Source organism: Micropterus dolomieu, linkage group LG19 (genome assembly GCF_021292245.1).
Source record: "Micropterus dolomieu isolate WLL.071019.BEF.003 ecotype Adirondacks linkage group LG19, ASM2129224v1, whole genome shotgun sequence".
NCBI lineage: Eukaryota > Metazoa > Chordata > Actinopteri > Centrarchiformes > Centrarchidae > Micropterus > Micropterus dolomieu.
Window position 1 is genome coordinate 18,973,699 of NC_060168.1, and position 11,260 is coordinate 18,984,958.

The following is an 11,260-nucleotide window of genomic DNA, read 5'->3' on the forward strand; positions in this document are numbered from 1 at the left end:
GGGTTCGCATGAGAAGTTATGAGACATGATGTGTTCTCTGAATCTACCATGTAGAGAGTCATGCATTTTCCTGACAAAAGTCCCTGGTCTCAGTTGCTCCTGCTTTTTCTGAATTGAATGTTTAACAATTCCAAAACATCTCCCCAAGTGGCAGCTTGTGTCCTTTGTTTTACTTTGGCCGAAGGTGTCACATTTTTGGTCAGATGCATATCTTTTCAAGTTCCCCAACATGTCTTTCTATTCAACTTTCTCCATTGTTTTTGGTTCAACTCGAACGCTGCTCTGCAATATTTTCTGTTGCTTGTCTTCTGTAAGTCTTCATCTCTGACTGCTTCCTCCACTTTAACTCCGCTCTGCAATGACATCTTCTGGGGTTCGTATTCTGCCTTATTCTCTTCTGTGTTGATTAGGACTGTATATAACGATTATTTTTCAAGTCTATTAATCAAACGATTATTTTTTCGATTTGTTGAGTAATCTAACGACTAACTTTGTGTATTCTAAATAAAAAACGTTGCCTTTTACTTGATTAACTTACCAATTTATCCAAAATAAATATCAAAAACATGTCAAATCAGTAAATCAATATTTTATTCAATCATCCTGATGAAGCACATTAGAATAATGACAATAGCAGCATATCTTAAAATGAATCAAATTTCTACGTCACCGATGTGTTGTGAAAATAATAACAATAACATTTTTTTTAGGCTACTTAAAACTGTATTTCAATATTGATTAATTCAGTATGATTGTGTGAATGTATTTCTGCATGAATGTGGGGCAAAGAAAACAACTGAAACTATATTGTACAAGAGTGAAGTTATTTAATATCTCTGCAACATGTCTTTTCAGCGTTGCACTTTGTAGACGGTCCCTGTGCACTCTCACAGCGGGCTGCACATAGAAACCAGTGTTAATTGTGCAGCTCATAGGACGACTCATTTTGGTGAATATTAGCTTGTAGCTTGTTGTTTTAACTGCAACTGCACTTTTTTCAGTCCTTCTTCCTCAACAAAATAAATATCTTAATAGAAAAATTAAATGCTAATTTGTGATAAAAATGAATGAAATCAAACATTTATTGAACATTTGTTATATTGTTATTGAGGAAAAGTATATTGCAGTATTTATCATTATTGTTTTATTGCCCAGACAGACAGACAGACAGTAGGGCTGGATGATATGGCCAAAATAGTAATCACAAAAAAAATTCTTATCTTTCTATATCGATAATTATCACGATAAAAACAGAAACTGTGGACCAACAGTCCATCATTACATTATATATTCACTATGTTAGAAGGAAATGTAACCTCTCTTGACAACTTATACCGCTCATCCATATTAAAGAATTTTCTAGTATGTGTAGAATGCAAAAGTAGGAACCTTACAATTATGAGAATAACCACAGCAAAGAAATGCGATCCTCTGCTATTTCACAGTTGTAAAAATAGACTTAACACTGATGGCCTTAGTCTTTATGTTTCAGTGAGATTAATACCCAGTTTTGTCTGTGAAGTGTAGGAAAATCTCTTTCCATAAATAATAGTATTTTCTGTCTTTCTTTCCCATAGGTACTGTTATACATGCGAGACACACACTCCTCCTCGGTGCTCCCACTGCTATGACTGCAACGTGTGCGTGCTGCGGCGGGATCACCACTGCGTCTTCTTTGGCCGTTGTGTGGGTTTCCGTAACTACCGCTACTTTGTGAGCTGCTTGTTATTTATGTGGTCTGGTCTCCTGTACGCCACTATGATGAACGCGGAGGTCTTCATCGTCATATTGAAGGAGGGTTTGACTCTGCACAGTGTCCTTCTGCTGCTCATACCCTGGATCATGCTAGTTTCAGGTGCAATCTGGTTTTTACATTTTGCATAGCTGAGGTACTTATTTTCCACTAGTTTTACTCACCCTGGGTAAACTGAATGCAATCTATAAACTAATCTTTATTGACTGTGCTTTTAAAGTAGAGTGAGCTCCTGCATAGAAACTAGGTATGTTAAAGCAACTTGTATATACTTTTGGTTTTCTGTTATCATTTTAAACCCACGTGTAGTGTTTGACATAGGGCTGCAACTAATTATTATTTATATTAACAATTAATCTGATATTTTTGTGATTGATAAATTTGTTGTTTTGTCTGTAAAATGTTGACATATTGAAGAATGCCCATCACAGCTCCATTCCCAGAGCCAAGGATGATTTCTTTAAATGTCTTGTTTTGTCTGACAACAGTTCACCACCCCCAAAATATTCTATTTACAGTTAGACAAAACAGAGAAAAGCTTAAATCTTCACACTGGAGAAGCTGGAAGAGCTAAATGCTTGGTTTATTAGCTTTAAAAATGAGTCATACAATTAATTGAGGATCAAAACAATTAAAATTTCCCTCAATCTGCTTTAAAATCTGTATAGCATATGCCACCCTCTATACTTAGACCCTCGATTCAGATTTTAAAAAACTCCCCAAAAACCCTTTAACTGGGGAGAAAATGGAAGACACCTCAGAAAGAGAAACAGGAGGGATCCCTCTTTCACGATGGACAGACATGCAGTGCTGCCTTCCTCCTTGTTTTCGTGTCAGCTCTATGTTTATCTCACTTGATAGAAAGCTCTGGTCAAAGTGTCCCATTAATCACACACAGTGGTCTACATGTGATTGAACCAAACTGGTGGTGAAATAGTGAATGCAGACTTTTTATTTTAAATCTCTAATTATAATTTTATGAACGTTAAAGGTTACTTTCCCCTAAGCTCTCTTTAAATTTTAATGCAGCGGGATGCTACATTTATGCTCTTGGACACATTGGTTCAGTTGTTTGTGATGAGATGGATTGCAGAAATATAACAATCTATTTCATGTACAAATATGAACGTGCATTTATATAACTGGCTATGATTTAATCTGTGCCGCTGTTCCATCTCTCCACAGGCCAGGTCTCAGCGCGTGCCTTTGCCTTCGCCTTCATCGCTGACACATGCGTGGTGGGACTCCTTCTGGTGTCCGCCTTCTTCTTCTTCCATCTCTTCCTGATGTTTCGGGGCCAGACCACCAGGGAGTGGTACTCGTCCCGCCGGCCCTACAGCCTCGGGCTCCTGGGCAACCTGCGTCACACTCTGGGGCTTCGCTGGTACCTCTGCTGGCTCTGCCCACTCATCCCATCACCTCTACCTGGAGATGGGATAAACTTCCTGGTCACCGGATCGCTGGAACCCATCCGGTAACAGCTGAAAGTCTGAATTTTAACGGGCCGGGTGTCTTTGCGTTCGTGATGGTTAATGTTATCGGGAGCATCAGCAGGGAAGATCACCTCAGGTCAAGAAGAGGAAGCTTACGATGGGAAGATGCAAGGACATTATGTGGTTGTTTAAGATGTTACTAGGTATGAGAGTAGGTGTAACTGTTTACCAGTATCTCCTTTAGCCTCTGAGACAAAGAAACGATGGGTCTACTCAGAAATGTACCTTGACGTAAAGGTAATCTATACGCTCATTGAGGCTGGCCTCAGGGTATTAACACAGAAATCAGCAGAGTTCCTCTGGAATACTGTGCACTGAAAACGTGTGTACACAACACTGAAATTAGAATGTATTTTAATGATTGGAAAAAATTATAATTTTCTCTACTGCTGTTTAGTCATCCTCTTGGGATCGGTGATGGTAACTACTTTCTCATACTGTTTATTTTGCCTAAATCTGACGGTCATACAAATTTGGCTTGCACTGTTTCTGAATAGACCGTGGGGTATAAAAAAATACCGCCTGCTATCTGCCGTTGTGCATTAGCTGCTGGGATCATGATGTGCTTTCCACTTGTCTACATCTACTCCTGATCTCCAGCTGAGTTTATTGCACTGAGCTTTTTATTGAAGGATTAAAGGAACTATAAATGGTGTGAAATCTAGTGTTGTATTTTACAGACTAATGTTAAATCATTTAGTGAACACACTATTTCAAATCGTTCTTTCCCCATGTCTCACATTATGTTATTTCAGTCAGTGAGGGACCTACTACAAAGCAAACCAAACCTAGCGTGCAGTGTAACAACATGTCCCAATTCCCTACTACATACTAATTGTACAGTATATACTGTATACTAATCTTTAGAGTATTGTGTTTTAATAGTTAGTATACAGGAAATCAATATGCTTTTATACAATACTTAACGCTGTCAGACGTCAATCAGACTGTGACTTTAGAATGTCACTGTCAATTAAACCCAACAAAGAGAAAGTAAAATGTTTTTCCAAAACCTGCTTTGATTCAGTATGTGGTATGGATTTGGGATGAACTAGACTTCTGTTACCTCCATTACAATCCTTTTTTTCCTCTCTTTTGTAATTATGATTCTCCTGGCCTTAAAATCAAGTGAATATATTTACATTACAGCCAAAGTTTGTAAGTATTTTAAATTGTTTGCTAAATATACATGTCTACTTCATTTCTTGATTTTTGTTTTTGTTTTCTATTTAAAATGGGTCATTTGGTTTGCCATTTGAAAGTGCTTCAATAAATTGTGTCAAGGGGAAGAAATGTTTTATCTATTTCTATTAAAATTGTTGTGGGACAAGTTGTGTCGTAGTCAAGTTTAGATTTTCAAAGTGCTTCCTGGAGTTCATATAATGTCAAACATGTCACTTGAGTTGTAAAATCTGGTCATTCACATTCCTGCTGATTTAATTCTGATACAGAGAAACTATTTTAAAAGTGCACACCATTTGTAAGAAGGATACTTATGAGTTTGACAAAGATGCTCTCAAGCTACACGTTTTAATAAATGTTATCATAGAGACAGCTAGAACAATCTTTGTGTCTTAATTGATGTAACAGGGAAAGGTAAGGGACAGGTCTATCTTAGAGTCATTAGCTGACCCCACAAGTGTTCACTGAGCTTCCAGCTCTAGTTATTTCTCACATGTAACTGTCCTTAGGGAGACAACAGTTAGACTGATAAGGCAGAGACTGTAGCTCAGGCGTCAGGCTAGCAGATATCAGTGTTCTCTGTGAATCTTACAAGGTTCAGTCTTACAAGAAGTCACTGGCTCCACAGATTAGAGTACAACTCATGGATGGTGATAGATTCCAATATGATGAAGCATTGGAGTCTAAACATCAGATAGATTAGATGTTCTAGGTTAAGGCCAGCTAAAGATGACCTAATAGGGAAACCTACAGGCACTAGGGGGAAGAGGGAAACATAAATAGGACCAAAAGATGCAATCCTTCAGATTTAGGCATTTGACTCCTCGGTTCTTCATCAGTCTCCAAAACATCTTCACACCTGAACCTGGCTCACAATATTTCAACACTTTGGACCTATCCTCATACAAGGGGCTTCTGTACCTGGTCAACGTCTGACGTTTTATTCCACGTCTGACGTCACAATCACGATGCGATAACCACGGGCTTGTCGTCACCTTGTTGGTCTGAACGGTAACTGTTAACCGCCAGGAGATCCGGCAACGTGCGCATCCTGCGTTTGGTGTGGCAGTCAGAACCGCGGTTTAGCTGCTCCCACCGTCTGCATTTCGATTTACTCGCTGGTAAGGCATTTTTGTTTTTAATGACATATCCGTATAAAACATTAACGTTAGCAGTTTTAGCCATATGGTAACTTTTGGTCGAGTTCGAACTTTGCCTTGTGTAACGTTAGATAACTAGCTGAGAAACATTAGCTAATGGTAACTTTGCCCGTAAGTCCGTGAAAACAGGAGTGATGGGTGTCAACATCTCTCGAAAACACTGGACTTAATTGTGTGTCCAACACTAATGTGGAATGTTAGCATTTTAGATCACTAACTAATGTTAAGTCTTTCTAAAAATCTGACTGATACAAGTTTAAAGTGAGCTATGGAAAGCAGCATGAACTGTAACGTTAGCTAACTTAACGTTACGTTTAAATAAAATAACCTTTTTTTGTAAAAATAAATGAATGAATTAAGTTTGCCTATTGACGAATGTAGCATTATACTCATGCCACATTGGCTGACTTTCAGAGATGCACGTTTTTGCTGAAAAGAGCAGTTAAAGTCACTGAGTGAATTTATTTATTTATTTATTTTTTGATTATTGTAATAATAAACTGGGATAATAACAGTGATTGCAACCACAGGATCTTTGATTCTTTTTAAATGTCAGTACTCAGGATAATCAGCTTTTAAAGCTTGGACTAAAAAGGCAATAAAAGATTTCATTTCATTGCAGGTGTCTCTGCTTTCTGCAAAGTTGAATGAATGTATGTTACCAGTCTGATTAGAAAAGTAACATTATGAGTCAGTGAGAGAGTAACACTATCAACAAATAAAAGAGGACCACTGTCATAATGTGTCTTTTTTTTAAATAAATTAAGGTTGGAAGAAAAATGTATGGAAAATATATCTTAAAAACCTGTGTGTCGCTCCTTATGGTAATTTTGGTGGGTTATATGTTTTTCACACAAGGACGAGTATGCCAGCAGGATGGACGTCACAGAGGAAAATATGTGAGTCTTGTTCCCTGAATAAAACCCCATGCAAAAAGTTGTTTGGTTTAGTTACTTAGCAGCAACATATGAAGCTTTTCTCTGGTGTCTGTGTGTGTGTGTGTGTGTGTAGGACACCGAAGGAGATGCTTGAGAAAATAGCTGAGCTGGATTATAGTCAAAGCCAGCTGAGGGGCCTGAATGCTGAGATGAGGCGCTGGTTGGATGCTGCAGATGATGATATGGCAATGCTGCGCACGGAAAACGCCAATCTCAGAAAACAAGTGAAAGCGTAACTAGTCACACATGATTGTTTCTCCTCATTAGCAGGAGGGTTCCTGAACCGTCTGACTATCAAATTAAACACTTCAAGAAATCTTTTAGCATATTAATCACCTATAATTCTTTTTGATCTCCCTGCTGCCTTTCAGACAGCCACTCTCTTTTTCCTCAAGCATGTTGTTGGCTTACCTCCTACACAGAATGTTGGAACTTATTTTTCCACTTTCTCTGGGCTCATCACCTGTTTTCATTTGTTCTCTTAATGTACTTCCTCTGGGCTCTGTTTGAAGAAAGCACCCATCACTGTGATGATATTTAGCTATATCTTTTAGTGAAAGCTTGTGATGTTTGCTGGGAAAGTTAAACTCTAAATGACTAAATACTCTCCACAGCTAGATGAATAAAAGGTAGCGGCCCTTATCTTTGGTTCTGCAGATTCCAGCTATGCTTTTGATTCTGGCTCAGAATTGGATAAAAGCATCCACTATATCATTAGCTTTAGAGGTCTTTACCTTAACTTAGATTGTAACTACATTATTGTTCCTATTTTGTCTAAATATTTTAATATTTTTGTTAAGTGTATATGCATCCAGTGCTTTAAAACTGTTGTGGGGAAAACTGTCAGGATCTTGTAGATGTGTTTGTGTGTCTGCAGCCTAGAGAAGATCATCAGTGAAGCGCAGCAGGTTGAAGCAGAGCCTTGCAGGTCCCTCCTGGCTGAGAACCTCGACGAAAAGAGATGCAGTGAAAAGAAGATTCAGAAATTGGTGGGTAACCAGAACTGTTTATATTATATTATATATTATATTACAATGTATTACTGGTGTTTTCACAAAGATGTTTTAGACTTAAAATGTTAGACCACACGTGACACTGGACAAAACAAAATCCTTGATAATATCTAGTCTTACATTGAATTGATAAACACACAATATGTAATTATTTTCCGCTAAGGCTCTCTCACATCAAAACAATAACAAAAGACAAAGTTTGATGTCACGAGGTAGTGTGTCATCATGGGAGTTGTTGTCTTTCATCGTCACTGCTGTTGTCTTTATTGCATTCAGCTTCTCCTGGTATTGAATCCTTCAGTGTTAATCGTTCAGGAGTTTTTACCAGGAGCCAAATTATCTGCAGACGTCTCCTCCCTTCCAAAACAAATGGATCAGGTGAATAAAACCGGTAGTAACGGTGAATAAAGCAGTTTCACGTTAAAAAACAGTGTTTCTCCAACACTGTTTGGCACACAAAGGACGTCCCAAAGGTGCTGCGAGCCAAGCTTGCTGCTGACATTTGCTCAGATTGTTGCTCTGATTACTTAAGATCCAGACGTTCAGGAGGTTTTTATCAGGAGCCAAATTTTCCACCGAGGTCTCCTCTTCTAATCACACAGACCTTGGATTAGAACCTGTAGAAACACTGAATAAAGCAGTTTCATGCTAAAACGCCAACACTGTTTGCCAGACAACCACAATGCTGATGCATTCGCAAAGGGCATATGACGTACTGACAGGTGACCACATGAATCGCACTGTTAGATTTTATTAAAATTACGGATTTGTCTGGGTTTGAAAAATTTTTGGAAACATTTGGGATCATATAAGTACACAAAAAAGATATAACGTAGCAAATTATATCTTTGAATTGTTGCTTCACAGGCAGAGCTCAGAGGTCTTCACTTTCAAATTTGCGCACAGAGCTGCGACAAACAAACATTTGAATGTTTTTGGTTTTTTTGTCATTTTTCAGGAACCACTGTGTTAAATTGTGTTCTTTGCTGGAGTCTAATCCAGGTTGTACACAGAGGTCAGGGAAGGCTTTTTGTTTGATTATGTTTTTCATATGAAATCATGGATTGCAAGTTTGCTGATTTGTCATTAGATTGCAAAAAGAGTTAAAGCCAGCTTCTTTAACACCTATACTGTGAAGGTTTAGTTCAAGTTGTGCGTTATTTTAGGTTATAAACAATGTCAGACTAGTTTTGAGACTTTCACATTCATTGACACTACCCCTATTTCTGAGAAATGGTGATTGATCTAAACATCAATGCATTCACCGTTCCATAGTCAAATATGTGGGATGATGGTTGTCATTTTAAATATCCAGGCTGCCCTTTGTGGTGTTGTGTTTTTGTGCAGGAGAAGGAATGCACCATGACTTTGGAACAAAATAAGAAACTAACCGCAGAGGTATGGTGTCTGTTACTTTTCACACAACTAATTTGCCAGCATACACTACAGTTACAAGTTGTACAGAAATTTGCACATTTAAATGTCATTCTGACTTTTTCAGCTGAAGAGCCTCCAGCAAGAGAGAGACCGGGACAAGATCAGCTTGACCAAGCTCAGGGCTGCACTTCAAACCCTCGAGGTAACACCGTGAATTCAGCAAATTCAGAGGTGTTTCATTATTTTCCTCTCCCCATTCATCCTACCAGTATTTGCATTAGTCATTTTACACCGTCAAACCACTCCTGATTTGTTATGTCGTGTGTTTCTTCAGTGTGAAATGGAAGAGGCTCAGTTAGGGCTGCAGCATAGGGATGAGGTTATTCATCAGGTAGGAACAGAGACATCAGCACTAGGTGGTTAAATATTCATCTTTCTCTTTGGAGTTCAGCATGAATATCTTGAACAGTTCTTTGTCTTTCATCATTCGAAGGTCACATTTTTTTCACATTTGTGTTTGTAATAGAAAAATGTGCGGTTAAAGCACTCGGAGGAAACAGAAGAAGAGTGTTCCAACATCATAAAGGTAAAGATCATCCGTTGCTATTGCAGTTAAAAAGACAATTCCAAAATGGTAAATACACACACTAGTTAAAATATGTTTTCTTACTTTAGTATTGACACTGTTGTGTACAATTTGAAAATGTGATGTAAAAGTGTGTAGGTTCTCGCAGTGTTGACTAATGACGGATGTTCAGGGCCCTGTTTCACCAGGTTTGCAACAATGTGAAACTTGAGATTACATAACAATATCTCCAACATTATCCCTGAGCTGTTAATGTGTTAGTTTCGATTTGTGATCATGTTTTTCTCCTCCAGGATCTCAGGCTGACAAATCAGCAGCTGAGGAAGCAGTTGGAGGACAGACTGGATGAGGCTTCATTGTAAACCTGGTCCTTGTGTTTTTAAAATGAGTATCATGACGTACACAGAGTCATCTGCTTGCACTAACACCGTACTTCGTGTCTGCTGTTGGTTTCCAGCGCCACTGTGAATGCCCTGATGAGAGAACAGGAAGGATCACTCGGACCCCCTTTGTCCTTCGCTGAGGAAATGAAGCTGCAGGCCTCTTCAGCTGAAGTGAAAGCCAGCATGTCAGACCCCGCTGATCTTAGACATGTATGGCCTCTCCCTCTCATGTTTAGACTTGAACTTGTAATGAATGTAAAACACAGTATAATACAACAGTTAGTTTTTGTTGATGGTGTTTATTAAACATAATGATCATTTTGGAGGCTGCAGTTTGTGGTGCTGTTGAATTGTATTGCTTTATACTGGCGGCTGTTTCTAGTATTTTGTCTATCCCATTTATTTCAATGAGCTCGGGCTCATTGAAATAACAGAAACATCTCCATGTGTAATGCAGTGCAGTTCAAGATGCCACAAACTGCAACCTCCATGATTATACGCCTTGCACTTCCAGAAGTGACCACTAGAGTGTGTCAGACAGCAGCGACATGACTGTAGCTGTGGAAATGAATAGATCAGTGATGTCTGCCACTGTGTCTGCAGGAGCAAACTGAGGCCGAGGAGCTGCTGAAACCTCAAAGTCTCACAGTAGACCTTCAGACCAAAAGGTACTTCAGTTTCACATTATAAAACATCTCTGTTAGACTTTGGTGTATGGATATGTGAAAGGTCAGACTATAACATAATAATTCTGTTTAGTAACAAATTGAATTTCTATCTCTTGATGTTTGCTGACTCGTTATCGTCCCTCTGGTTTCTGCGTTGTCTAAGGTGTGCTGGTATCTTTGAGAGAGCTCGAATATTTGTGCTGTTCATCTTCATTCTCACCGTTTTGGCCATTGTGGCTTCAGGAAGCTGTGCAGGAAATTTTTTTCCCATCAACACCTTGTGGAGCGGCGTACGCCTGACGTTACAGCCCTACTGCAGTGTGCGTTATGGTGCCTTACCTCCTATTTGATGTAAACACTCCCTCTTATAAACATGTTTATCTGGCTGGTTGTGTTTCTTTTTTTCTTTTTAGCAGCTGAGTATGTTTTCTGTTCAGTGGGTCATAAGGCCGAAGGTTTTATTTTAAATGTTAGCAATTTTACTAAAGAAACATGGAATTTGCGGTGAATATAAATCATTTTGCACATTTAGTTTTGTGATAACAACTCTTTGAAAAACATGATTCAATAACCTGAAACAAACTAATAAGACATCTAATGACCTTTTTTCACATGTATTTCACTAGAACAGTTAATTAAAACATGTATTTCAATTTTTTCAACTCTGTCTTCAAACAATACTCACTTGTCAATTGAGAAAGTTTTTG

The 11,260-nt window shown here is 38.5% G+C and overlaps 1 protein-coding gene across 3 annotated transcripts; it reads left to right on the forward strand.

Annotated features, from left to right (window-relative positions):
• Positions 1-5,395: 5,395 nt before the first annotated feature.
• On the forward strand, positions 5,396-10,938 carry LOC123957920 (golgin subfamily A member 6C-like). 3 transcript variants are annotated; one of them, XM_046031033.1, is made up of 12 exons: positions 5,397-5,549; positions 6,447-6,487; positions 6,600-6,758; positions 7,404-7,515; positions 8,887-8,937; positions 9,041-9,118; positions 9,251-9,307; positions 9,443-9,502; positions 9,796-9,860; positions 9,960-10,095; positions 10,489-10,553; positions 10,717-10,938. In XM_046031033.1, exons 2-12 carry the CDS (start codon positions 6,465-6,467, stop codon positions 10,901-10,903), a joined length of 993 nt encoding a protein of 330 aa, XP_045886989.1. In that variant the 5' UTR covers positions 5,397-5,549; positions 6,447-6,464; the 3' UTR covers positions 10,904-10,938. The 3 variants fall into 3 exon arrangements, with proteins under 3 accessions (XP_045886990.1, XP_045886991.1, XP_045886989.1); XM_046031034.1 differs by lacking the exon at positions 9,251-9,307 and having other exon boundaries at positions 5,396-5,549; XM_046031035.1 differs by lacking the exon at positions 6,600-6,758 and having other exon boundaries at positions 5,396-5,549.
• Positions 10,939-11,260: the final 322 nt, after the last annotated feature.

What these genes read in the sequence shown, in the direction of transcription:
- LOC123957920 (XM_046031033.1), top strand. Translation starts at nt 6,465, where the DNA reads ATGGACGTCACAGAGGAAAATAT. An exon ending in ACCCCGCTGATCTTAGACAT is followed by an intron (nt 10,096 to 10,488) that starts GTATGGCCTCTC and finishes CTGTGTCTGCAG; the next exon opens with GAGCAAACTGAGGCCGAGGA. An exon ending in GTAGACCTTCAGACCAAAAG is followed by an intron (nt 10,554 to 10,716) that starts GTACTTCAGTTT and finishes GCGTTGTCTAAG; the next exon opens with GTGTGCTGGTATCTTTGAGA.